At 47.7% G+C, this 23,357-nt stretch overlaps 9 protein-coding genes, 1 non-coding gene and 1 pseudogene across 11 annotated transcripts; 5 read left to right on the plus strand and 6 right to left on the minus strand.

Moving 5' to 3' along the window:
- Positions 1 to 146: 146 nt before the first annotated feature.
- On the plus strand, positions 147 to 811 carry K460DRAFT_277238 (DNL zinc finger domain-containing protein; the record flags this gene model as incomplete). Its single annotated transcript, XM_040928171.1, has 2 exons — positions 147 to 542; positions 599 to 811. 2 exons carry the CDS (start codon positions 147 to 149, stop codon positions 809 to 811), a joined length of 609 nt encoding a protein of 202 aa, XP_040790955.1.
- Positions 812 to 2,045: 1,234 nt separating this feature from the next.
- On the plus strand, positions 2,046 to 2,126 carry K460DRAFT_t21. The gene has a single exon. It is a non-coding gene; the product is annotated as a tRNA-Ser (tRNA).
- Positions 2,127 to 2,302: 176 nt separating this feature from the next.
- K460DRAFT_427476 (periplasmic binding protein-like II) lies at positions 2,303 to 3,543 on the minus strand. The gene is made up of 2 exons (XM_040938272.1): positions 3,108 to 3,543; positions 2,303 to 2,895 (listed from the first exon to the last, which is right to left on the minus strand). The coding sequence occupies exons 1-2, from the start codon at positions 3,532 to 3,534 to the stop codon at positions 2,393 to 2,395; spliced, it is 930 nt and encodes a 309-aa protein (XP_040790956.1). The 5' UTR covers positions 3,535 to 3,543; the 3' UTR covers positions 2,303 to 2,392.
- A 649-nt stretch (positions 3,544 to 4,192) lies between these two features.
- Positions 4,193 to 5,334, minus strand: K460DRAFT_364374 (alpha/beta-hydrolase). Its single transcript, XM_040932999.1, has 2 exons — positions 5,145 to 5,334; positions 4,193 to 5,073 (listed from the first exon to the last, which is right to left on the minus strand). Exons 1-2 carry the CDS (start codon positions 5,265 to 5,267, stop codon positions 4,201 to 4,203), a joined length of 996 nt encoding a protein of 331 aa, XP_040790957.1. The 5' UTR covers positions 5,268 to 5,334; the 3' UTR covers positions 4,193 to 4,200.
- Positions 5,335 to 5,515: 181 nt separating this feature from the next.
- On the plus strand, positions 5,516 to 7,553 carry K460DRAFT_277702 (replication protein-like protein A 70 kDa DNA-binding subunit; the record flags this gene model as incomplete). Its single annotated transcript, XM_040928197.1, has 5 exons — positions 5,516 to 5,550; positions 5,602 to 5,762; positions 5,813 to 5,903; positions 5,953 to 7,389; positions 7,439 to 7,553. 5 exons carry the CDS (start codon positions 5,516 to 5,518, stop codon positions 7,551 to 7,553), a joined length of 1,839 nt encoding a protein of 612 aa, XP_040790958.1.
- A 417-nt stretch (positions 7,554 to 7,970) lies between these two features.
- On the plus strand, positions 7,971 to 9,132 carry K460DRAFT_375262 (putative quinone oxidoreductase; the record flags this gene model as incomplete). Its single annotated transcript, XM_040934747.1, has 3 exons — positions 7,971 to 7,995; positions 8,048 to 8,412; positions 8,506 to 9,132. 3 exons carry the CDS (start codon positions 7,971 to 7,973, stop codon positions 9,130 to 9,132), a joined length of 1,017 nt encoding a protein of 338 aa, XP_040790959.1.
- Positions 9,133 to 9,222: 90 nt separating this feature from the next.
- On the minus strand, positions 9,223 to 10,285 carry K460DRAFT_73252 (GINS complex, Sld5 component). Its single transcript, XM_040938653.1, has 3 exons — positions 9,944 to 10,285; positions 9,751 to 9,879; positions 9,223 to 9,694 (listed from the first exon to the last, which is right to left on the minus strand). Exons 1-3 carry the CDS (start codon positions 10,109 to 10,111, stop codon positions 9,314 to 9,316), a joined length of 678 nt encoding a protein of 225 aa, XP_040790960.1. The 5' UTR covers positions 10,112 to 10,285; the 3' UTR covers positions 9,223 to 9,313.
- A 1,108-nt stretch (positions 10,286 to 11,393) lies between these two features.
- Positions 11,394 to 13,327, minus strand: K460DRAFT_375264 (Rhodanese-like protein; the record flags this gene model as incomplete). Its single annotated transcript, XM_040934748.1, has 5 exons — positions 11,394 to 11,781; positions 11,833 to 12,561; positions 12,611 to 12,890; positions 12,950 to 13,017; positions 13,077 to 13,327. 5 exons carry the CDS (start codon positions 13,325 to 13,327, stop codon positions 11,394 to 11,396), a joined length of 1,716 nt encoding a protein of 571 aa, XP_040790961.1.
- Positions 13,328 to 18,413: 5,086 nt separating this feature from the next.
- K460DRAFT_364380 (uncharacterized protein) lies at positions 18,414 to 19,280 on the minus strand. Its single transcript, XM_040933000.1, has one exon. It carries the CDS (start codon positions 19,073 to 19,075, stop codon positions 18,560 to 18,562), a length of 516 nt encoding a protein of 171 aa, XP_040790962.1. The 5' UTR covers positions 19,076 to 19,280; the 3' UTR covers positions 18,414 to 18,559.
- Positions 19,281 to 19,658: 378 nt separating this feature from the next.
- K460DRAFT_364381 (kinase-like protein) lies at positions 19,659 to 21,465 on the plus strand. The gene is made up of 5 exons (XM_040933001.1): positions 19,659 to 19,969; positions 20,022 to 20,362; positions 20,413 to 20,714; positions 20,768 to 20,933; positions 20,983 to 21,465. Exons 1-5 carry the CDS (start codon positions 19,812 to 19,814, stop codon positions 21,168 to 21,170), a joined length of 1,155 nt encoding a protein of 384 aa, XP_040790963.1. The 5' UTR covers positions 19,659 to 19,811; the 3' UTR covers positions 21,171 to 21,465.
- A 183-nt stretch (positions 21,466 to 21,648) lies between these two features.
- On the minus strand, positions 21,649 to 23,214 carry K460DRAFT_73400 (annotated as a pseudogene; the record flags this gene model as incomplete). The annotated part of the gene is made up of 2 exons: positions 21,649 to 23,083; positions 23,191 to 23,214. Coding segments are annotated over 2 exons (1,183 nt in total), but the record flags the coding sequence as incomplete, so codon positions are not given.
- Positions 23,215 to 23,357: the final 143 nt, after the last annotated feature.

The raw sequence follows: 23,357 nt of genomic DNA on the forward strand, positions 1-23,357 counted from the left end.
GCGTCATGGCTTGGCGCTCGGTGAAGATGGCTTATGTGTGCTGCATCTTCTTACCTTCCTTCGCCGTGGTGTTCAAGGTGATATTTGTTCTCCGACCCATCTATTCTACTGTTTCTTGCCTTTTCTTCCAGAACCACAGGACCGCAATGCCCACTTCAACCACTCTGTTGCGCGCTTTTGCTCGAACAGCTGCGCCTCGAGCTGTACAAACCTTCCATGCAAACCACATTCCAGCGTCCGCATCGCGCCTCTTCCACCCGCCGCGAACGTCGACTGCCATCCGCCGTTCACCTATCCCGTCTCGAGCACCCCTCCCTGCCACGGCCCGTTTCGAGTCCAGCGCTGCCTCACCCACATCGACCAAGGCCCCAACATCGCGATTAGATCGAGACCAAGTCCCTTCCTACGAGCTCACATTCACATGCAACGCCTGTAAGACACGCTCCTCGCATCGCCTATCCAAGCAGGGCTACCATCATGGAACCGTCCTGATCTCATGTCCGGACTGCAAGAACAGGCACTTGATCAGTGACCATTTGAAGGTGCGTTCGAGAACGTGATAGAACAAGTAAATCTATATCAACTTATATTCACTCAGATATTTTCGGACAAGTCGGTGACTATCGAAGATTTAATGCGGGAAAAAGGCAATCTCATCAAGAAGGGCTCCCTGAGTGCAGAAGGCGACGTCGAGTTCTGGGACGACGGAAGCTCGACGCCTCGATCCGCCCACTTCCACCCACATTCCAAACCCAAGGGTGACGATCGATTCACCGAGCACCCAGCATCGCCCAAGTCATCGCAGGACTGAAACAAAAAAGAATTGAGAATACTGCAGCTACTGGCCAGCATGACGATACCCTGTACATTACTTGACGACGTGTAAAACACTGTTTGAACATACATTGGCGAAGCATTAAAAGGGACAACAAAGTGGCATATGACATGGTTGAACATGGTGCAAGTGCTCCTCAAGATTGCACGACTTAACAATGAGAAGGCTGCTATTGTACTTCACCTCACGTCACTTCTGTTTCGTCATCATCACTGCATGATGACATTGCACTTTTATCAAGGTACTTCTTTCTCCCCTCTCTCTCTATATCAGTCCTTGTCCCATGTCGATTTTCAGTTTGCCATCCGGCTCCTGCCCATTACATCCACCTAGGGTAACCTAGATTGCAACAGCTACGGTAACGTCGACGGCAAGACTTGTGACTATGCCAGTCAAGAGAGAGCATAAGGATGATTACTAGGAAGAAGCTCCTACTAGCACACAGCGTTTAAGAAACTCGATCTAGTCCCGGAACCCTCGGTCGAGTATCATTGGGAGGCGCAGCTGAGCGCACCGAACGTATCCTGCTGTAACAACATACAACGTCGCCCTATAGGTAACCTGTATTGCTGACGGCGGTTGCATACCAATTTTGGCATTGACGACCCACATTTGTCAGTGAGGCAGCGTCATCAAGAACGGATGCGTTTCAAAAGTTAGGATGCACGCTAAGCCGGCCTGATACTTATAGCCATGGCACCCGTATTTCTCATGTTTCGGGGCAATTGGGTGCATGAAGCCGCATAGCTTTGAAGACTACGTCCCGTGACGGCCTTTGATAGATAAACTGAGACATGAAATGACATTCTTTTTCTACCACATGTGTACTTGAGAGTTTAAGAAGCACCTGGGAGGTGCTCGGTACGCTCACCTTACCGCAGCAAAATAAAAACTTACAAGAACAAAGAATTTAAGTCTGTTAGCCTGGGTGTCGAAACATGATTAGTGTTCGTGAGGAGTAATTTGTGCATTTCTCTAAGCTTACCCATAAAGTTACCCCTCATTAACCCCCTTCACCCAATAGATTGAAACAACTCCACTTATCTCAACCGCGCTACCATGACTTGATGTGTGTAGAACTTCCGCATCGTCTCCACCCGATATCTCACTTGTGAAGCCATCAGCGTTTAATTTTTGATCACAGAATATAAACATCAAATTTCAAATTTCTTGTATCGAACAACCAATTTGTTCAATAACCCAATCTTTGGGCGTGGTGGCGGAGTGGTTATCGCGCAAGACTAGAAATCTTGTTCCTTCGGGAGCGTCAGTTCGAATCTGGCCCACGTCGTTCTTTTTGCTGTCAAGAGGCATCCCGTGGCAACAGAGCCGTTTCCCCTCTCATTTTGTCTCTATTTGGAAATTGTATCTCAAATGTAGATTCGCCTCTACGATCCTCACTAGATGGGTGATGAAGAGCAGAGAGGACATGGCAGTTTACTTTAGCTCAGATCAGACCAGTACTGTGATCTGAGCATCAAGGAAAGTAACCCCATTCTGACAAGCAATGTATCTTCACCCCATCATTCATCGCACTTCCCACGTCTGCGCTCCCTGTCACAGCTCGTCCAGAACACTCGTATCAAGAAAATTCTGCAACTCCTTTCGCGGTACCGGTGTTCTCTTATCCACTTGCGCCAAATAAGTGTCTTCTTCCACGAGAAAGTCAAGAAGCTCCTTGTCATCCCATCGACCACTCCATTTGTGATCATCCCACACAGCCTCTACAACAGACGCATCCATGCCAACCTCCTTTGCCACAAAATCATATACTCCGGCCTTCTTCGGCTCGTTTGCGAAAACATCTAAGGTTTTATTGAGCGCGCGCACGAACTCAACGATATCTTTTCTCCTCTTAGGGTCGTCGAGTGCTTCTGTAGTGGAGTACAGAGCATAGACTTCCCGATATATTGATGCATTCTGGAAGATAACTGCGTTTGGACCGAGGGTTTGAGCACCAAGTTCGACGGCTGGTTCCCAGACGCCAAACGCATCAATTGCGCCTGACTTGAGTTGTGAAGGGAGGGTGTTCGAGGCGCAGGGCGTCTTCATGCACACATCTACACAATAGATTTACAGTTAGTAGAATATTTTTAGAATAACGAAGACATGCCGCTGTTCTATTCGAAACATTTCCCCATTATAACTAAGCATTTCGAGGACTGCTTTTTTGTTTTCTTCGCTTAGAAACGGAAGAAACTTACTACCAGAACGTTAGCAAGACGGAATCAAGATGGACTGGTAGTACTCATGAAGTTAGCCTACCTTCCACTAACAACCGTGTATTCTCCTTCCTTCACCCCGACGTTCCTCATCATCTTCTCCACAAAGATAGCTGCACTGGTTCCCTTGATACTACCAATCTTCTTGCCCTTCAAATCCGCCAACGATTTGATCCCTTTGGAACGGTCAGCCACGATCCGATACGCCACTTCGCAAACGATGTATATGAGGCGAATTTTGCGATGGCTAGCGTATTGTTTTAGCCCTTGGGTTTCGGCGTTGGCGGCGAGGTCAAAGGATTTGTCGGTTCCGAGGTTGGCGACGCCGCCGGATGTTAGGGTTGCTGAAGAGGAGCCTTTGTAGAAATTTTTGATAGCGTAGGGTTGGGGCGTGTGCTCGATCCAGGCAAGGGATGTTGCGACTTTGAGTGCAGCTCCATGGTGTAAGTAGAGGAGGAGGATGGGTAAGAACCGCATATTGGATTGCGGTGTTGACTGATCAGCTCGTTCACAAGAGACACTCGTAGAGCGTGCGCATTCGCGAAACCATTTCTTATCTCCATCCTCTTGTCGCTCAAACAAGTCATTCTACTCATGCAGGCTTTCGACTAGTTCACACGAGCATGTTGCGCTCGGTGTATTGATATCGACGCAAGGATAGGTCCATTAAACCAGATTAATTTTCGATTAAACCCTGCGCAGCCTCATGCCATTCCCGCCTATGGTTCATCGGTGTGCAATTGCCGACATAAGATTCAACGCTCAACTCAATCTTCAAGGATCGCCGTGTGGTAACTTCAATGTATGTATGGGATTCCATAATTGCCGCTTGGTAAAGGAAAATGTGGGACTATGAAATACAGTTCTTCGAATTGGAATGTAACAAGAAGTGAGGTGAGGTGAGGTGAAGGAACCAATCAATGGATCACGGCAAGTGGCGATTGCTAAGAACTGATAGATTCATCCACCAACAAAAGAATGCCGTATAGATTGACACCATATAACATCGAATGCGGCATCCTACTTACCATGGCGCCGAATATGCTGCCCATGAGTGGCTCGTCGAAATATGCGATGAGGATTCAGCCAGAAGGGGGTAGAGAATGGACAACGCTATTCAGACATAAAAAAAAGTCTTCATCGCTAATGGCTCTGGATCCAGCCTAACATCTGTCCGAACGCCTGCGCTTGCGACTGCTTGATCTTGGAGTCGTCATAGTCCCCAAGGACAGCAAATCCGTGTGGTACGCCCGAGAAAACTTGGATTTCGTGCTCAACCTTGTTAGTCTCCATTGCTCTCCGACCGGGCGTCAGAACTTCTTCCTCTGACAGCATTGGGTCGTTTTCGACGGCAGCAAAGTAGATGGGTGCCTTGACGGCTGCCAGGTCTTCCTTCGTTAACATTGTTGGATGTGCGACAGCTCCAGCCTTGAGCACAGGCTCATTCTTGATGGTTCCTTGCTCCTCATCTTTGGGTGCTGCCTGGTCTCCAGCAACGATATCCGGGTGCTCGCCAGCCAGAACGAGAATGTACTTGGCACCAAAGCAGTATCCTACGCCGTATATTCCACCTCCATTGGCGACAGCATCTGCAAACTCCTCCTTGGCCCCCTCCGTGACCTTGTGTAGTATTGGAAGCACCTTTTCCGGTGTATGTCTTGCAAGCCACATGTCGATCATGAATGACTTGATGCCTTCAGCGGTTCTCAGCTTGATTGATTCTAGCCATGAAGCTTGCTGAGAGATTTCCGTCATATCAACACTGTTGGGTGCTGGGTCGTTGTCAAACTGGTCTGGCATGACGACCAGGTATCCTTCCGAGGCATACCTGTCGGCTTGCAGCTGGTTATTGGTGGACTTGACTCCCGTTCCGCCAGTGAGTAGCAGCAGGAGCTTCGAGGGTGAGTGTGGGTAGTCGGCGGGCTTCGCAACGTAGCATTCGACACCGCCTAGTTTTGTAAGGTCGCCAGTCGGTTTCTCGCCGGACGGGGCAGGCCGGTCTGTTGTGCAGTGTTCCTGAATAGTCACTACGGTTCATGGCACCTTGTGTGTAGTAGTTGGAGGCAATGGTAATGTCATATGCTTACACCCATGCTCGGCCCCTCTTGTGCTCTGGTGTCTCCAGGAAAGAGACTCTGCTCCGCCGGCTCCTGAGGCTTTTCTTGCGCATCGCTCTCAGGTGCCCGTGTGGCAACATCGTTGTCTGCCATGATATATGTCCGTTTTCAAATGCAGCGTCGAGTGAATGTGGATGAGGCTCGAATGTATGTTGATTGTAAGGCCGCCAATTACGTATGTAGCTCTTTCCACACCTGAACTCGGCTTAGAGCGGGGCCAAAGTGGGGTCACATGACTGACGCGTCGACGCGACTTTCTAAACGCTGTTTCATCAGACCTTTGTCACGCCGCCACCGACATACGACACCTCACAGTACACGCGCCTACAACAGAAGTCAACATGGCAGAACATGCGATTACACAAGGCGCCATCAGGTATGATAGAGAGCAGAGATAACTAGGCAACACGATACTGATTACGAGCAGGAGCATCTTTGAACCCAATGGCTGCTTCGTGGAGCACCCAGTTCTACAATGCGTGCAGATCAAGACGATGGAGCCCAAGGCGGGCGAGGCGAACCCAGTGCAGCGTTTTCGTGTCGTCCTCAGCGACATTCGCAACTTTGTGCAGACCATGATTGCGACGAGTATGTCAATCATGCGGGGTGTATGGAAACATGACACTAATCGCACGCAGCTGCCAATGAAATCGTCACCTCCGGACAGCTCAAGAAGGGCTCAATAGTACGGCTCTTGAAGTACAATCCCCAGCGCGTGAAAGACAAAAAGTATGTCCTGACCACATCACCTACTCTCAGAATGCTCACGCGGACATAGCATCCTCATCATCATGGATCTCGAAGTCCTTGCGCAATACGGCGAACTCGAGAAGATTGGACAGCCCGAAGCCTTGTCAGATACGAAGGCGGAACCGCAGCCTGCCGCCATCTCAGGCAACAACTTTTACGGTTCAAAACCGGCACCCGCGCCACAGCTACAGCAGCGGTCGCTGCCTGTTCACCAGAGCAACCCTGACACATCTTCACACCCACATCTGTATCCTATTGAGTCTTTATCTCCATACGCGCACAAGTGGACAATTCGCGCACGATGCACCAGCAAGAGCGACATGAAGGAATGGCACAACCAAAAAGGAACTGGCAAACTCTTCAGCGTCAATCTGCTGGATGACACTGGCGAAATCCGGGCGACGGCTTTTACTGAAGTTGCCGACAAGCTCTATCCCATCTTCGAAGAAGGCGTGGTGTACTATATCTCGGCACCGTGCAAAGTTACATTCGCGAAGAAGCAATTCTCGAATCTACCCAACGACTATGAGCTACAGTTCGAACGAGACACAGAGGTTGAGAAGGCAACAGACCAAGATAACAAGCCGCAAATTCGGTTCAATTTTACCAAGATTGGTGATCTGAATTCAGTAGAGAAGGACACGACAATCGATACCGTCGGTGTTTTGAAAGAAGTTGCCGAGGTCACCACAATTACTTCGAAGAATACCAACAAGGACTTCAGCAAGCGGGAGTTGACACTGGCGGATGACAGTCAAACTTCGGTACGACTTACCGTCTGGGGCAAGACAGCAGAAGGTTTCGACGCACCGCTGGAGTCGATTATTGCATTCAAGGGCGTCAAGGTATCCGATTTCGGTGGACGCAGCCTTAGTCTTCTGAGCTCAGGCTCCATGATGGTCGATCCGGACATTGACGAGGCGCACAAGCTGCGAGGATGGTTTAACGCTGTCGGTCAGAACGCTACATTTTCTACCCATCAAAATATGGCAACAAGCTCTGGTGGCGCCAAGAACGATGCAAAGATCATCTCTCAAATCATCGAAGAAGAAAGCTACCTCCAAGACACGCCTTCATACATGAGCATCAGGGCGTCCGTTTTATTTGTCAAGAACTCCACCTTCGCATACCCGGCATGCTCAACGGCAGGCTGTAACAAGAAAGTCATAGAAGACAACCCCGGCTCGTGGTGGTGTGAGAAGTGCCAGACCAGCTTCCCTGAGCCCAACTATCGTTATGTGTTGAGCATCAACGTGGCGGACCACACTGGCACGCTCTACCTCAGCTGCTTCGATGAGGCTGGACAAGCGATCGTCGGCATGTCAGCCAACGACGCAATGAAGATCAAGATGGACGATGACGAAAATGGCACGCAAAACATCTCTACTGTCATGCAAGATGCTACCTGCAAGACGTTCAACTTCAGGGTGCGGGCGAAGATGGAGACATACCAAGATCAACCTAAGTAAGTCATATGTTCATGCAACCCCTACATCAATGCTAATACACTGAAGGCCTCGATATCAAGTTCTGAATATGTACCCGCTTAATTATGCGCAAGAAGCCAACAAACTTGCTCAGCTCATCAAACAGTACGACATCAGCGAGGACAGCTTGTTCGTGAACTAGAGTCCATCACGAGCGAAGGTGACGCTTCATCGGGCTAAGTCATGCATGACCGAGCCCGACCAATAGCTTTCATCCATGGACAATACTGCGGTGTAATGTATATGGGTACGGGGTTGCTTGTCTTGTGAGAGTCGTTATACAAATGATGGTGGAAGCATGAGGAATTTGGCTTGTTTTCATTGTCTATTATGTACCCCGCCGAGTTCAAGCTCCATGAATCGTGAAGCTACCCCGCCAACGTCATTACCAATCATTCCGTAGCTACCGGAACGGCATCGGAACAGAAAAGCTTGCATGATTCTTCTTTCTTTCTAATGCAGATGTCCCTTGGACAGTGATCAATTCTCGGCCGTTTACTGTTCTGACGTCCCACAAGCACTACTATATCGATTGTCTGATACTAAACGTGCTAGCAATATGCGCGACACAATGCGCGCAGTAGGTCCGTATACTTGTCGAATAGCATTAGATCCTACCTTGCTCACGTCCTTTAGATATCAAGAATGGCAAAGGTCCAATCGAAGCCCTCCAAATCGCCGAAGTCCCCAAACCCAAGCTCGGCAAGTCTCAAGCACTCATCAAAATTAAAGCGTTCGGATTGAATCGCATGGACCTACTTCAGCGAGAAGGGCACTACCCGGTGCCGCCTGGAGCGTCCAAGATTCTCGGTGTTGAGTTTTCGGGAATAGTTGCGGAGCTAAGTGAGGAAGGTGGTGGGAAGGAAGGGTTCAAGGAGGGAGACGAAGTCTTTGGACTAGCGTATGGCGGGGCTTACGCAGAGTATATCGCGGTTAGCACGCACATGTTGGTTAGGAAGCCAAAAGAGTTGAATTGGGAACAATGTGCTGGTATTCCTGAGGTACGTCATATGTTCAATGTCCACCCGTTGGACTCTCTAGTTTCTTCACCTCTTCACAAACCACTCAGATAGTTAACAAGTGCCTTCCTTTAGACGTGGATCACAGCCACCCAGGCCATGTACCTAGTCGGTCACTTCGCCGCCGGGAAATCCATTCTCTGGCACGCAGCCGCCTCTTCCGTCTCCATCGCCGGTATTCAGCTCTCTCTCGCCGATACCGCCTCCGCAGTATATGCAACTGCACGACAAGACGCCAAATGCAACTTTGCTGTCAAGGAACTCGGCGCAACAGCTGCCTTCAACACTACGACCCAAAACTGGGCCGAAGAGGTCATGAAAGCTACAAACAACAAGGGCGTAGACATTATTGTCGATTTCATCGGTGCGAGCTACTTCCAGCAAAATCTCAAAGCCATCGCGAAGGATGGAATCATTGTGAACCTAGGCTTTATGGGTGGCACAAAAGTGCCGGAGGGTACAGATATCAGCGCCTTCATTCTCAAACGGTGTACTTTTGTAGGGAGTAGCTTGAGGAGTCGGGATGACGAATATCAAGGAAAACTCAGAGATCAGCTTGTGGAGCATGCGCTGCCAAAGTTCAAGGACGGCAGTTTTAAGCTATTCATTGAGAAGGTACTACCGTGGGAGCAGATCCAGGATGCGCATCGCTTGTTGGAGGAGAACAAGACGAAAGGTAAAGTTATTTGTACAATATCGTAGCCATGCAGTCTGCTTGGACGCTCAGCTTGAATAGTATGCGGATCAACCCTCTGCTTCTCGCATGTTTATGTGAAGCAACCAGCTCAGCTATCTATGTACTTGCAGTCTCCAACGTGGTGATGGTACCCCTCTAGCCGGAACTTGTAAGGTCAGGTTCAAAATTGGCACATCACTTGTCTCGTCATATCAACTCCACGTCTCCAGTTCCGGTGCCAACTGCCCATTGTCTGATCGCACTCCACCTCACAACCCACACGTCACCTCTCTTGATTTCGAATTTTCGATCTGTGCCTTCAACAAACACTTCTCCCACATCTCTTAACGCTCGGACAAAAACTGCCTTGTCCTCCTCCGGCTTATCGACCATACTGATCCCACCAGTTGTGTCATCTAGCCGCTGTAATGAGGCCGGGAACTGGCCGAGGAATGAGGATGAGTAGTGTGATGAGAGGAGAGATTGATGAGATGTAAGATACTGATGTTCGGTGGATGAGAGGAGCGGGTACAAGGTATCGAGCGAAGCTGCGTGCTGCGTTTTGATGTGGAGCGGATGCGCGTCAATCTGGCGTCACGATATCAGCCGGCCTCTGAAGACCACAGGTTGGCATATATATATACCTTCTTTATTCTCGCTCTCAGAAAGCTCCTGACGAGGAACTTGAATCGCTCTAATTCCGTCTGAATAATAATCAACTTGAAATTCGTCTTTGGTTCCATATTGCCTGTTTGGTCTTCGACCAGCTCAATCTGCCTGCGACATTAGCACCCTTCTACTTTTGTATGCCTACCCCATCGTCGAGTATTGACATACCTGTCTCTGTATCCTTTCCAATACGCTGTCCATGAGATCCTTCGGCCACGGCAAGATCTCAGGCGCAACCCTTTCCGCAACCCAGCACCGAGTCAGTTCCTGTAAATCGCGTGTCTCTTGCGGGGTCGAGTCAACCGCAACTTCGGCGAGGAGATCGTCTATATCCATCGTGGGGTAAAGTATACTGAGGCCTATGGTGAAGGGAGATGTGGTGTTCGGCACAACGAGTGGGAGGGAGCTTGGGATGAGAATTGAGCGACCGGTAGACGTTGAAAGGCTCGCGTGCTGAGGCTGGTCAGTTGTTATTGGATACTACTTCAATGCATGTAAGTAGTGTTGGCGTGCAGGATGCGGGCGGGATGACTGACATTGACATTGCAGCGGGATGTGGGGTCTCGCGCTAGTGCGACGCGTCGCGACTTCCTAGGTACATAGGTACCTAGGTAAAGCCAGTCAGGCTTCGAAAAAAAACACAATATAGAGAGTCACGGCAGGGTGAATGAACACAGGGGAATGGTAAGGTATTCTTTATTTTCCTAATTCACCACAAGCAGAACTCTTCAATCCACCTTTCGTCCGTCCATATCAAGACAAAGTGATCATCAATTACCTCATCAAACTCTGTGCTGGACACCGCTGTACAAATCTCGCGTCTTCATGTACATACACCACACACACACACACACACCCCCGACCTGCAGAGAATAGAAGTGACAAGTAGATGAGTACAGCGAATACGAGCTGTGGACCTCAAATCGGGAATTATTTTGAAGAAGAAGTCCCGTTTTGCCAGCGCCGAAGAGAAGCATGTGCCGAAATGTGGAATCGAAAACCGATGGTGAAGAGCTCATTCTGTTTGTGGAATATTTGTGGAGGGTGAATACTAAATAGAGGTAGTCACCTCTGGAGTAGGAGAAGATGTGGTGCTGGTGATGACGTATGAAGGTACGTAGACCTGGGTTGTATCTGGCTTCGTGATGATTCCTAGATTGTTCTGAGAACATTTGGGAGCGATGTTTCAGCTCTGCAGGGCCATAGAAAGATCCGGTTGAGGATAGTAAAGACAAAGGAAATTAAAGGGCACGCGAGACAGCGGTCTGAAGCTGCACGATGCTTGCCTAAAACAAGATGGGTATCCAGCAAGCCCTCTCGAGAAATGGTAACTATGCCCGGGCCCGCAGCACCACGGCAGTGGGTATAGAATGCAAAAAAAACGGGGATCGAAGCACCGTAACAATTCGGCTGCAGTCGAGATTGCTGGTGTCCGTCCAACAAGTCCAACGTTGGTGCAGGTCGAATGGCAATCGCTTCAACGCCTCAGGAGGAAATGGAAAGTTGACCAAACGCCAATGCTGTGGGCTTCCAATGCAGCAATCGTAATTAACGCCATGAGTCGATCCGCCGTGAATTAGGTGAGTGTCATGAAAATATCGTCGGTCAGCGTGCAGGCTCAGTAAGAGGCCATGCGACGTGAAGTGCCTATTCCGCCTAGTCGTCCAACATTGAGCGACTCGTCGCTCAGTGTGAATATGCTGCCTCCACTCCGTGTCCGACCAATGGCTGTAGGGCTGTCTTCCATCTGACATGATTGCTGTCCAAAGGCAAAGGTCTGTGCCCGGTTCAATTTGGTGCGTTGTTTGAGTTTGTTCAGTCCGCGTTCGCAAGAGTGCTCGTGCTCCTTGGCGTCCATGCGCAGGTAGTTCTGGGGATAGCATCGAGTTGAGTGCGCGTAGTAGAAGGAACTATAGCCCCCGTCTAGTATATACACCTCGGGAAAAGAGAGGAGAGGATATTGATGAGCGTTCTCTTTACGGTCTTGGGAACGCACGAACTTGGCCCTGTGCGCTGTTAGCCTGATGATTATCACCAAAATGGCAAAGGGAACTAACATGAGTGGTGCGCGATGTGCAGAGTATTCGCAATGGAGAATCAGAAGAGTGTTAGCATTTGATGGAGCCTGGAAGAGACGCTCTGCAAGCTTCTCCTTGTCACAGAAGTTCAATGCACCCTCAATATGTCCACCCTTGTACTCGTACTCAAAACGACAATCAATGATAACCTTGTTATCATAGTGGTGGTCGTATGTACCGTCAAGGACCTCAACCAGAGTGGAATGTGTGATGCGAGGGAGACTCTCGGGTTCGCTGGTAGTGAAGTGGGGAAGCTTGAGCGAAGGTGTGTCGTCAACATCCATGACAGACTGAAGGCTGCTTGGTTGATAGTTGTCCTGGTCTTGTGTGACATTCATCACATCGCCCGGGTGCTCAAACATGCTCAACGACCTTCTAAACTTGCTTGGTCGACGGGAAGGGGGCCCTACAGGCTTCCTGACGGCAGCGAGAGGCGAGCCATTGGCACGAGACGCCGCACCTGAGTTGAGATGAAAGGGCTTAGGTTTCGAGGCAAAAAGCGAGCCATTGGAGCCAGGGCGACGTTCCTGAGGCGGCGAGGCTGTGAAGCACTCGTCCAGGGTCAGTGCTGGTGTACTCGAGAAGTCACCGCATCCGAACTTGAAGGTTGGAAGGGGACTGTTCTCTTGCGCCTTGAAAGATACCGTGTTGGTCGAGTAGTTCTTGGTGCGAGACAAAGCTGGTCGAAGCAGGATGGACTTTTTACGGCTGGAGCACATTAGCACGGACTGAGCAGGGCAAGGGCTGGTGTACTAACTCGGCGGCAGACACCGGCCTCGGCACCTCCAGCGTAGGTGCAAGATACTGGGGCGGGGTGGGTAGCTCGCACGGTGAGAGCATGTCGTCTTCGGTATCTGGGGTCACTTCTGGAGATGGGGACGGCAACGGCAGGGACCGGTCGTGGATGAAGCTGAAGGGAGCTTTATGGGGCAGAGGCGAGATGTCCATGGAGTCGGGGGCAAAGTTTGGTGAAGAGGAGGGAATTGGCGGAGTCGTCACGCCTTCCCATCGAAAAGGTGGGGTTCTGGCACCTTCTGCTTCTGAGCACGTATATTAGCATTCCTGTGGCATGCATGCCCACTGCACAGCCACTTACCTCGTGTGTCCAGTTGTTGAAAGAGATTTGAGGTGAAGAGTGACCGGCGAGGGGTTGCGAGCTGAGGGCTAGAACAAAGAAGATTAGCAGCCGGAATCGGGAGGTTGCTGCGCAAGGGAGGATGTACCTCTGGTCGACATGCAGGTTCGAAGACATGTCGGCGGCGAGACTGGCAGTAGGCGAGGAGCCTCGCATTGGCTGTAGGGTGAAGTAGTCGGTGCCGCCCTTTCTCATGCTCATATCCCTGAAGTTGAAGCTCTTGGGTCCCAAGCTGTGTGCTGAGAAGAGTGGCTTCGAGGGTGGCAGGTCGCGGCGGTAGCCCCAGGGGCCAGGAATTGGCGGCGGGTGCATGGCGGCGAGAGGCGAGGACATCTCCATGACGGCGGTGAATTGGGCAACGTCTTGGATAATGAGCGTTTGTGGGCTGGGCGGGCGTCGTCACTCAATGGCGGGCGTCGGGCAGGCAACGGGGTGTGTGTGCACGAGGCGATAAGCATACAACGACAAGAAAGTTAATTCCAATCTGAAGATGCTCGTGGTAAATAGCCTCACAAGCTCGGGGCTAGAGGAGGAGGAGGGGGTGGCCGAGTGAAGGGTGGGCTACGTGCTCGATGCAGACATGAGGCTCGCAGGCGTTTGTGAGTTATGGATGCTATTGGAGATAGTGAACGTGGGTAGCGATTGCCCTGACGGTGTGGGTGGTGTGCAGTCCAAAGCCCAAAGCCTTCTTGAGCAAAGAGAGCGAGGGGAATGGAGCCTTCTTGGGTGCGAGAAGGGTGAAGAGGAAGAGAGCAAAGGCGAGGTCATGCAGCTGGATTTGAGGCTGCCGGAGCTTGCATCGCTGCTGGGGTAACAAGCAGGAGTGAGGTTAGAGCGGGCCTGAGCTCGTAAGCGCTGCACACCGGAGGCCTCAGCACCAATATTATGCCTGCGCGCAGCCCTGGCGGGAGAGACATGGGGGCAGTTTGCTTGCTGCGAGCTACGCTGATCCGCTGGCTCTAATTGCTGTGTGCAGCTGCACTGCTGCAAAGGCCCGCAGGTACGCAGCACGCTGATTTGGCCGTACCTACTAAGCACGCCCGCGTCTAGAGAGAGGTAAACAACCGTTCGCAGCAACCCAGGTCCGTCTCGCCCGCAGCAACAAGCAAGCAAGCAAGTAATCAATCCATCAATCCATCAATCCATCAATCCATCAATCTCCATCTGACATTTCCTGCTTCACCGAGTGGGCGCTGCCATGCTCCCGCCCGGCCTATGTCGCCTTTCTGCGCGCGCGCCATGCCTCGTCCCATGTCCCATGTCCCTTGTCCCTCCGTTGCCAGAGCACTTGGGCGCACAGAGCACCCCTCCTTGCGAGCATACTCCCTGCCTCCGGGGAAAATTGTGTGAAACGACGCGTTCGAGAGTTCCCTCCCCGCTTAAACGCAACTCTTCTCGCCGACCGGCTGCTCTCCTCAAGCACACACAGGTACACACACACACGCCCGTTACCAAGGGATACCAACCCGCTCCTCATGCAGTCGCTCGTTTCGTCATCGCGGCTGCTTGGCGCCTTCTGCCAGGGAAAACCGCCATGTAGCATCGTGACGGGCGCCCTGTCATTGGCCTCAGCACCGAATCCTGAAGCTGCATTAGCCTGTCGTCTGGTCTAATTGGGCACGCGGGAGACGCCTCTAGCTGACCAAGGGTGCTGCACACGGCCCGTAAACCTCTGATCTCACCAGCCTTATACCGCTTCTGGCTGCATAAAACCGGAAAAGCCATGGCCCACTCACCAGACCGTCTGCTCCAAATCGCGCTGCGGCTCCTAGATCTCGATTGCACCCTCTTAGACGTCATAGTCATCTAGCCTGGCACTGTAACTTCCCAGTTTGCCATTTCATGACCCGGTTTGCATCCAATTCGGACACATGTCAACTTGACCGACAAGCGAGCCTCGCAATGCAACTCGGAGCCGCCGGGGGCTGTCCTGGAGCCATTGTATCGGTGGCGGGCTGAACATCTGTTCGAGAACAACAACCCACTACCGAATCAACCGAACCGCATGCACAAAACCTTTCACAACCGGGCATTCCTCGTTAGAACCCCGGTGACGTGACCCCTCCCACTGTGGACCTGCGAAACTAAGAGCAGCCCTTGTCCCAAGCGCTTGCAAATTGTCGCGTGTCGTCTCCAGGTGGACGCGTTCGCTGCTGTACACAAATAACCCAAGATGCGCATCGTGTACGCCATCACGAGACTTTGCGACATGGATGCTGAGACTCCAAACCCGCTACAACAACCTCGCGTTTCAGGGCCCTGGAGTTCTGCAAGGTGACTGATGACAATTTAGCCTTGGGCACTCTCTTTTGCTGTCAGCGCCCGGCGGAAAGCCTCCGAAAGCTGTCCATCACATGTTCCTTACGGTGTCGCCCAATCACAATCGTCGCAGGGTTTGACCGGCCTGGCTTGACCGGAATTCTCGAGCGCTTTGCTCATCAGCCGTTGCCCAAGGTTAGCAAACTGCGGCAAAGTATTGCAGGGCCTTCAGCTAAACAAGTTAATTAATTCTAATTTTTCTAAGCTAAGAAGTGCAGCGCTTTAATAAAGCCCTAGTTTTTTATTTCCTCGCCTAATATTAATGCTGTTTAGCTATAAAATAGCTAGCAATTTTTTTTAAAAAATCTACCTTTATCTAAGCGCTTTTTTATAATAAGTTAAAAATATAAGCTTTAGCTTTAATTTAGCTAGTAAATTTATTTTTAGTAGTAATAAATTTATATAAAGCTTTAATATAAGTAAATAGGCAAGTATTACTTTTAAGCTTGCATTAATTAGTAAAATTAGCTTTACTACTTTTATATACTATATAAAGCCTATAGACTTAGCCTTGCAAAAATTAGCTATAGTATTTTTATATAAAAAAGTTTTACCCCGCAAAAACAGGACCTAATGTGTTATTAATAGCTTATATTATTAGTATTTTTACTATATATTATATACTTTTATTTTTAAAATTGCTAAACAATAAACTTCTAATTTTTAATAATATAACTTTAACTGCTAAAGCGCAGCTTTCTTAACAGCTTTAAGCATATATTTAAATATTTAATATAATATTAGCTTACTACTAAACAGCTAACTAATACTAGGCCTTTAAGCAATAATAGTAATAGTAAAATAGTAATAATAATACAAATAATAATAATAATAATAATTTTTTCTATAATACTAGCTTTAATACTTAGCTGCCTCTTTGCTTTTTTGCAAATACTATTTTTTTTTTTTATTATTTAAATTAATTGCTTGCGCCTTTAACTTTTTAAAGTATTTATTAAAGCTACTTAAATATTTATATAATTTTTATAGCTATAAAAAACTATTACTTTTAGTTATTAAATTATAAGTAACTATAGTAGCATAAAAATATTTTTTAGTATAAATTCTAAATACGCTCTTTGCGCTAAAAAGCTATATAAAGCCTTTTAAATTTATTTTACTAATTAGTAATAAAAGCTTTCTAAAAAGCTATTAAACTGCAGTAAAAAGTCTATATTTAGTAGCTTATAATAAATATAGCTAATATATTTAGCTTTTTTTAGCAGAACTCTTTTTAGTTAAAAAAGTCTAAATTTTTAAAAAAAAAGTAATTAATTGTTAAATGCTTTAGTATACTAAAAAGCCTAGTATTTAAATTTTAAAAAATTTATTTAAGCTTGCTAAAGCACTTAAACACTTACTTATACTAGTTTAATATACTAGTTTTATAAATAATAATATTTTAAAATTTAAATTTTATTGTAAATGCTAAAAAAATAATAAAACAAAAAGCAGCGTTAAGAAAATTATTAATAAGTATTATATAAATTTTATTAGTAAAGCTTGCATCCTGTTAATTAGTAATTAATATAGCTTGCTATAAAAATATAAAAAGCTAATTATATAAAAAAAAAAATTTTTTTTATATATATATTATATATTTAAAACTGCTGCCTGCGGCTTTTTACTTTTAATTATTAACTATTAACTATTGCAACTTATTAAAAATTATAGTTTATAATTTTAAAGTTTCTTTGCAAGCTAACTTGCTAAACTAAAACTTTAATTAATATTTTATATACTATTACTAATTAAGTTGCTTACTTTTATTTAAGAAAATATTAGTTAAAGTGCTTTACTACTAAACTAAATTTTTAATATTAGCTTAAAAACCTAACTAAACGCCTTATTTTAGTTTAATATAACCTGCCTAGCATTGCCTAAACAAATTAGTTATTATTAAAAATTAATAATTATATTACTATAATTTTTAAATAATAACGTATTAGGTCTACTAATAATAATTATTAGTTTTAATAATCTATTTAGCTAGCCTAGTATTGTGTAAATTTTACTGCCTTAATACTATATTAAAGTGCTAAGTATAGCACTTAAATTATAATTTTATACTAAATTTTTTTACTGCATTGTATAATCTGCTTTAGTATCAACTTTACTTTTATTTATAGAAATAAAAAAGTTTTACTTACAATTTTAAGTGCTAAATTTATATATAAAGGAAAAAAGCTGCTTATATTAGCTTTGCAAAATAAAAATATAATTAATTAGTAAAAGCAATAGCTAGTAAAAAATAAAATAGTAAAATAATTACCTAGGCAGGCGCTTTATATAAAATTAAATTTGGCTAAATAGCTGTATTAACTAAACAGCCTACTATAAATTAGTAATAAAGCCAGATCTTGCACGTAATTGCTATTAACCTTAGGCTGAAGGATAGCTTCGGGCAATTCGGTTTAACAGTTGAAACGGCTCAATTAACATGTAAACTCCTATCTGAACACTATTATGCAAATCCACACCATTCACCTTTTACTAAAGCTAGTTGGTTTTTCTCATCTACGGATATACATTGATTCTCAGGCAATCTTTCTTGAGCGAAAAGCTGGATGTCAATTTGCATGCGGCTCGCTTTGTTATGGTTGATACGCGCAGTTGATATCTACCAGGATGAGGTGACAGCGTGGTCACGACACGGCTTGAACCATAATGGGCGAATACTTTCATGTACATTGGTTCTTACCTTGTACCCACCGAACCCTTTCCCTCGTTTAGTAAGCCTATAAACCTTCAAGTGCACTGTACGTACAGCGAGACTTCAGAGCTAATATTATGCTACCTATTCTAAAGAATTCAATACACCCACTGCAACAAATTTAAGGGGAATGGGAAATGTTAAAGCTACTAACCTGGCGTCGACGTACATGAGTTAAGGACGGTAGAAGGAGGCAGAAGAGCTAGGAGAGCGGGTAATAGAGATAAGAAAGAGGGTCCCGTCAGTTCCGTTGGCTTTCCTCTACGAATATTGTAAGTGTACTAGTTGGTAGGATTCCCTTTACTCTATGTTATAAGCCCTAGGCCCCTTTTCAGTTAGCCGGCATAACGCCCATGATACTCGCTGACTATGTTAGATCGTTTGTATAATGCGGTAAATTGAGTTCGGATGCGTTGCTAAGATTCTCCTAAAGTTACTGCGAGCTTGTGTTGTAGTACTTCTCCCTTTTTTCATACATTGGAAAGATTTAATACAGTCAGACAAAAATTATTTGCTAAGTAAGCATGTTACCAATAGTGTTACCAATAGTACCATTGACCATTGTAACAAGCACACCATTTTTGATACTCATTAGACCAATTTCCTGCAACCCAATTCGTGCCGTCCCACCATTCTGCATACTTGGCCTGCTCGTTTGTCCTCCACGTGAGGCCGGAGCCACCTGACTTCGATTCCCCAGAGCTGCTGGACTGGCCGATCGGAGGTTTGTACTCCATTCCCGTAATGGCACGATATTGCTTGTACTTGGACGAGAAGTTGACATGTCCAGTGCCGTCATCGTGAACGTGACCACTTCCCACACGATTCCGGCTATTCAGCTTATTCGATTTGTAGAGAGCGAAGGATATGACGGGCTTAGGATCAGCCGGGTCGTCATGAGACTTATGGGGTCGGGATCCGTTCAACTTGATTCCAGTGATGATTGGGATTTTGGCGGCGATATCTTCGACGAATTTTTCAGTAGCTTTTTGGAAGGCAGGCTCCTTGATGGCTGCAATGGCTTTGACCAATGAAGACTTGATTGGGCCAGACATGATGGTAGAGAGAGTGTAGAACGTGTAGAACGTGTAGAACGCGGAGGACTTGATTTTAGATGGTATATTACAAAGAATGATATATGAATGAATGAGGTTGAATGAGGATAATGCTTGATGAGGACCTGCTTATTGGGGAAGTGGGCAAGTTTAAATAACCTGAGGGACTCCACACACCCTGTGGCAACGAATGCCTCGTAGCCTGCCGTCGACTTGATTAGCTGCGATATAACAGGCTCGTACAGATATAATACACATGAGACGGACAAGACTCTGCGGCCAGAGTTCGTTTCATAGTACCACCAGCCACTCTCCAATGAGTTTCCCAGGAATCTTGGACTATGATACTACGGCAGCGCTGTATCCACTGACCAACGACTGGGTAATGGTCTGATTTTGTGACCCAACATGCTCCAAGATGCGATCCTCGAGAGTCGACATCTATAGGCCTATATCCCCTGTCCAAATTATCAATGTGACTGTTGCGAGATGATCTAGCCTGAAGCGCCAAGATGCGCTGGAGCGCGCGCTTAAATTGTTATTAAGCGAAGCGGTTATCTATCCGAAGTCGCCCCTGGCTATCCACTTTCGCCCTTACTTACCTATAGACCGGAAGTCTTTGATTTCCATGTTTTCTCATCCTCGTATATTCTTGCGGGTGCGAACGCCAGTCTTGAACAGATCTCGCCTTATTTCATTCTCCTTGTGTCGCGCAGGCCGCGTTACATCGCGCTCCATGTCATCCTCGGCCACTCCGTTTGAAGAAGAGAGGGAAGTGGGCTTCAAAAAGTTCTACCCGATGACCTTGGGCGAAGTTATCAATGAAAGGTATAAGGTCGTGGCAAAACTTGGCTTCGGAGCAGCAAGCACGATATGGTGCTGTCGTAACCTAGCGTGAGTGAAACTCAGGCGCGAGGTGGAGCCTAGCATTAACCAGATATACCAGCACAAATAAATATGCCGCACTGAAAATTTACGCCCACGATTTGGTTGCAGAAGATGAGATTGACAACGAAACTGCCATCTACAAACATATCAGCACCGCGGGGAGCCCCGACCATCCTGGCAAGATGTATGTTCGCACCATTCAGGATTCATTCTTCGTCACGAGCAGAGCAGGGAATTCCCATCGATGTTTAGTTCACGAGGTCCTTTCCAACAACATATTGAGCCTCCGGTATACTCGCCCAGATCGTAAACTGCCCGAGACAATGCTCAAGCAAATTTTGATCCATTTGCTGCTCGCACTGGATTTCTTGCATAGCGAGTGCCATATCATCCACACAGGTCAGGTCGCTCCTCCCACTATGCTTTGGAAAATATTGACATAGTGCTAGATATAAAAGAAGAGAATATTTTGCTGGGTTTGGTCGATCCATCGATCGTGGAACAGCTGGACACAAAAGAAATTGCGGCATCGAGCCTCTACAAAAGTGTCAATGGGTACAATCTCTACAAAAGCGCAAACTTCGGTATTCCAATAAGGTTTGGCCGCCCGATCCTGTGTGACTTCTCGCTCGCCCGGAATGGACGGGTCAAGCACTGCCACGATATCCAGCCGGACCCCTACCGGGCTCCCGAAGTGATTCTAGAGATGCCCTGGGGCTATGCCGTTGATATATGGAATGTCGGAGTTATGGTGCGAGATTTTCTGCTTGTGGCTAATAGCACGAAACTGATGAGAGCTTCTAGGTCTGGGACATGTTTGAGAACAGACGCATGTTCGATGGGCTTGACCCTGAGACTGGCAACTATGGGAACCGCTTCCACCTTGCTAGTATAGTTGGTCTTTTGGGTCCTCCTCCCCTCGAGTTTCTCCAGCGAAGCGAGTGCAGCTCCGTTTACTTCGATGACAGAGGTAAGTACTTGATTCCAAGGATGTGCATCCGCCAACCTAATATCGACAGGCAACTGGAAGTGTCTGAATTCTGTCCTATCAGTGTCTTGGGAAGATTCCGAGAGCAATCTTGAAGTTTCCAATAAGAAAGGCTTCCTCGACTTTGTTCGCAAAATGGTCAAGTGGACGCCAGAATCGAGAGCGTCACCCTCTGAGCTATTAGAAGACCCTTGGCTTCTTGGAGATGTGGAGGATTAGCTGAACTCGGGCACGATAATTAGCAGCTTGAGCTGTAGCTGAACAACCCTGAGCTCGCCATGAGACAACATGAGCCAGCGTGATTGCGCTTGATTTGCTCCCGAGCAACATGACGAGGGGTTGAAATTGGGCCCCAATCAGCTCGTGGGGATGTGAGGTGTCCAAGGACTAACTGGTACCGGTTTCGGGTAACAAGATCCATGGCTTAGCTCTTTGCCCCTTGTGCCGGCATATTTTCTTTCATCTACAGTCCTTAAGACTACTCGAATAGTCAAATACACATATGCAGCTGGTAATGATCGTTGTACTTATGCTTGTTGATACATCGCCATAAAGATTAGTTTGGGGCGTTGTCGGGATACTCTTAATCTACTGCAAGTCCATATTGCGGATAACACCGCTCCTTTCACATGCAAAACATTTTACTACTCTAAGTCAGTGATCAGCTGGCAATCCTCAAGCAGGGAGTTGTGCTGTGCGAGCATGCTTCTGCATTTCCAGGTCATCATCACAACCTAGCTTTAGTCTAAGTAGGGTTGGATCATGACTAGTTTTTCTGAAGCACACACTACCTACCTGAGATCATGGGGATCTCGCAATAGCTTTACAAACGCTTGTTGTGTAACGCGAAATCGTGCAGTTTGACCGCGCCCTCCGACCGACCCGGGAAACGAGAAACTATCTGATGCCTGTCCGTGTCCATCTTATCCTAGTACGAGAGTGAACGTGCTTCATCCGACGGCGCCCAACATACCTACGTCCTCCGCTTGCCATTACCAGCATGAGTTCTGCATTCGCCGGGATCTTCCTCGCCATTCTCGGACTCTTCGTCGTCGTCTACGTGGTCAGTGTTATGACTGACAGCATCACTGAAGAGATCGCTCGCCTGGTCTACATTGAGCAGCGTCGGGCTTTTGCGGGTACATACGCCGGGCTCGCCATGGTCATATCGATATCCCAGTAGCATCCATAGATTCGGCGACAGCTGCACCATGCGAAAAACTTCGCCTTCACCACCGAGGAGCCTGTGATCTACGGCTATCGGGTCGAAAGATGCATTCGAATCGCTGCGATGCACGGTTACCCCCACCATCGACGAGCCCTTTGGCATGTGATAATGCGCGAGATCGGTTATCTGATAAGCAATGTTGGTGCCAGATCTATAGTTGCTGCTAGTTCCCCTTCCCGTCTTCGGTTTCCGAGGGAATGTTTGTGGGGAGCAAGACCGAGTCGCGCTATCCGCTCTGGACCTAGACAGCTGAAGAAGATGAGATGGCGTTGTGTTTCGCGATATTCCCATAGGCATCGTGCTCTGGCCTCGTCGTCTAGCAGTAGTCTGTGGTAGACTGCGCCCCCTCTCCCGCACTGGACGATCGCTGCGTTTCCTCCGTCGAGAGGTTCTCACTGAGGGTCTACCGGACACCTCGCCGACCTGACCGAGCCCATTCTCGTGGCTTCCCTTAGAAGCATTAGCACTGTCACCTCCGTTCATTTCGCTCTCTACCCCTTCAAGAGGGACGAGCTGTCTTGTGGAGGAGAGCACCTCCTCGAATGTCCCCTGAGCATGCGCGCCATTATCGTGACTCTCTTCATCGACGTCGTTTAATGACGGGGCTGGGCTTCCGGCTCGACCGCCTTGGGTGCCATTATCAACAGATTTGGAACTAGGCTTGCTGCTGATTCCAGAGGAACGGAGGTCTGGGCTGCTGGGGATCGGCGAAGGCGTTGGCTTGGGTGTGGGCACGTCGAGTATAAGGCTCTCTGCTCGTCGCTCGGATAGCCTTAGCCGCTTCGCTAGACGAGGGTCTACTGGCTCCGAGTCTGGCGTAAAGTCCGATGCTTCTGTCGAGAATATCGTTTCACTAGTTAAGCTGTGTGTTCGTTCGCGTGTTGATAGGGATCTGCTTGTCACGCTGTCATCATCGTTATCGTCAATGAGTACTGTTTTGTCCTCCGCCACCGATGGCTCTTCTGAAGACCTTAAAGTGGGCACTTTAACCCGTGCTGGGATTCTACTCACCGTATCGGATACCCTCCACACCCTCCTCAGAGGCCGCACCGAGATTACCAACACTTCCGGAACGGTATCGTTCGGTTCTAACTGCAAGGTGACCGCTCCCTGGAGAGTCGAATTATAAGAGGATTTCCAAAGCGCATACGCCCGAGTTGAGCTATCGCTGGTTCTAT

The sequence above is a fragment of the Cucurbitaria berberidis genome (genome assembly GCF_010015615.1).
Source record: "Cucurbitaria berberidis CBS 394.84 unplaced genomic scaffold K460scaffold_2, whole genome shotgun sequence".
NCBI classification, from domain to species: domain Eukaryota; kingdom Fungi; phylum Ascomycota; class Dothideomycetes; order Pleosporales; family Cucurbitariaceae; genus Cucurbitaria; species Cucurbitaria berberidis.

Bases quoted from the DNA above. Each gene is read 5' to 3' on its own strand.
- K460DRAFT_364381 (XM_040933001.1), top strand. From the start codon at position 19,812: ATGTCATCCTCGGCCACTCCGTTTGAAGAAGAGAGGGAAGTGGGCTTC. The intron at 20,715-20,767 runs GTGCGAGATTTT...GAGAGCTTCTAG, and splicing joins TATGGAATGTCGGAGTTATG to GTCTGGGACATGTTTGAGAA. The intron at 20,934-20,982 runs GTAAGTACTTGA...TAATATCGACAG, and splicing joins CGTTTACTTCGATGACAGAG to GCAACTGGAAGTGTCTGAAT.
- K460DRAFT_364380 (XM_040933000.1), bottom strand. From the start codon at position 19,075: ATGTCTGGCCCAATCAAGTCTTCATTGGTCAAAGCCATTGCAGCCATC.
- K460DRAFT_364374 (XM_040932999.1), bottom strand. From the start codon at position 5,267: ATGGCAGACAACGATGTTGCCACACGGGCACCTGAGAGCGATGCGCAA. The intron at 5,074-5,144 runs GTAAGCATATGA...GTGACTATTCAG, and splicing joins AAGAGGGGCCGAGCATGGGT to GAACACTGCACAACAGACCG.
- K460DRAFT_73252 (XM_040938653.1), bottom strand. From the start codon at position 10,111: ATGGATATAGACGATCTCCTCGCCGAAGTTGCGGTTGACTCGACCCCG. The intron at 9,880-9,943 runs GTATGTCAATAC...TGTCGCAGGCAG, and splicing joins TGGAAAGGATACAGAGACAG to ATTGAGCTGGTCGAAGACCA. The intron at 9,695-9,750 runs GTATATATATAT...TCGTGACGCCAG, and splicing joins TGAGAGCGAGAATAAAGAAG to ATTGACGCGCATCCGCTCCA.
- K460DRAFT_427476 (XM_040938272.1), bottom strand. From the start codon at position 3,534: ATGCGGTTCTTACCCATCCTCCTCCTCTACTTACACCATGGAGCTGCA. The intron at 2,896-3,107 runs GTGGAAGGTAGG...TCTATTGTGTAG, and splicing joins AGGAGAATACACGGTTGTTA to ATGTGTGCATGAAGACGCCC.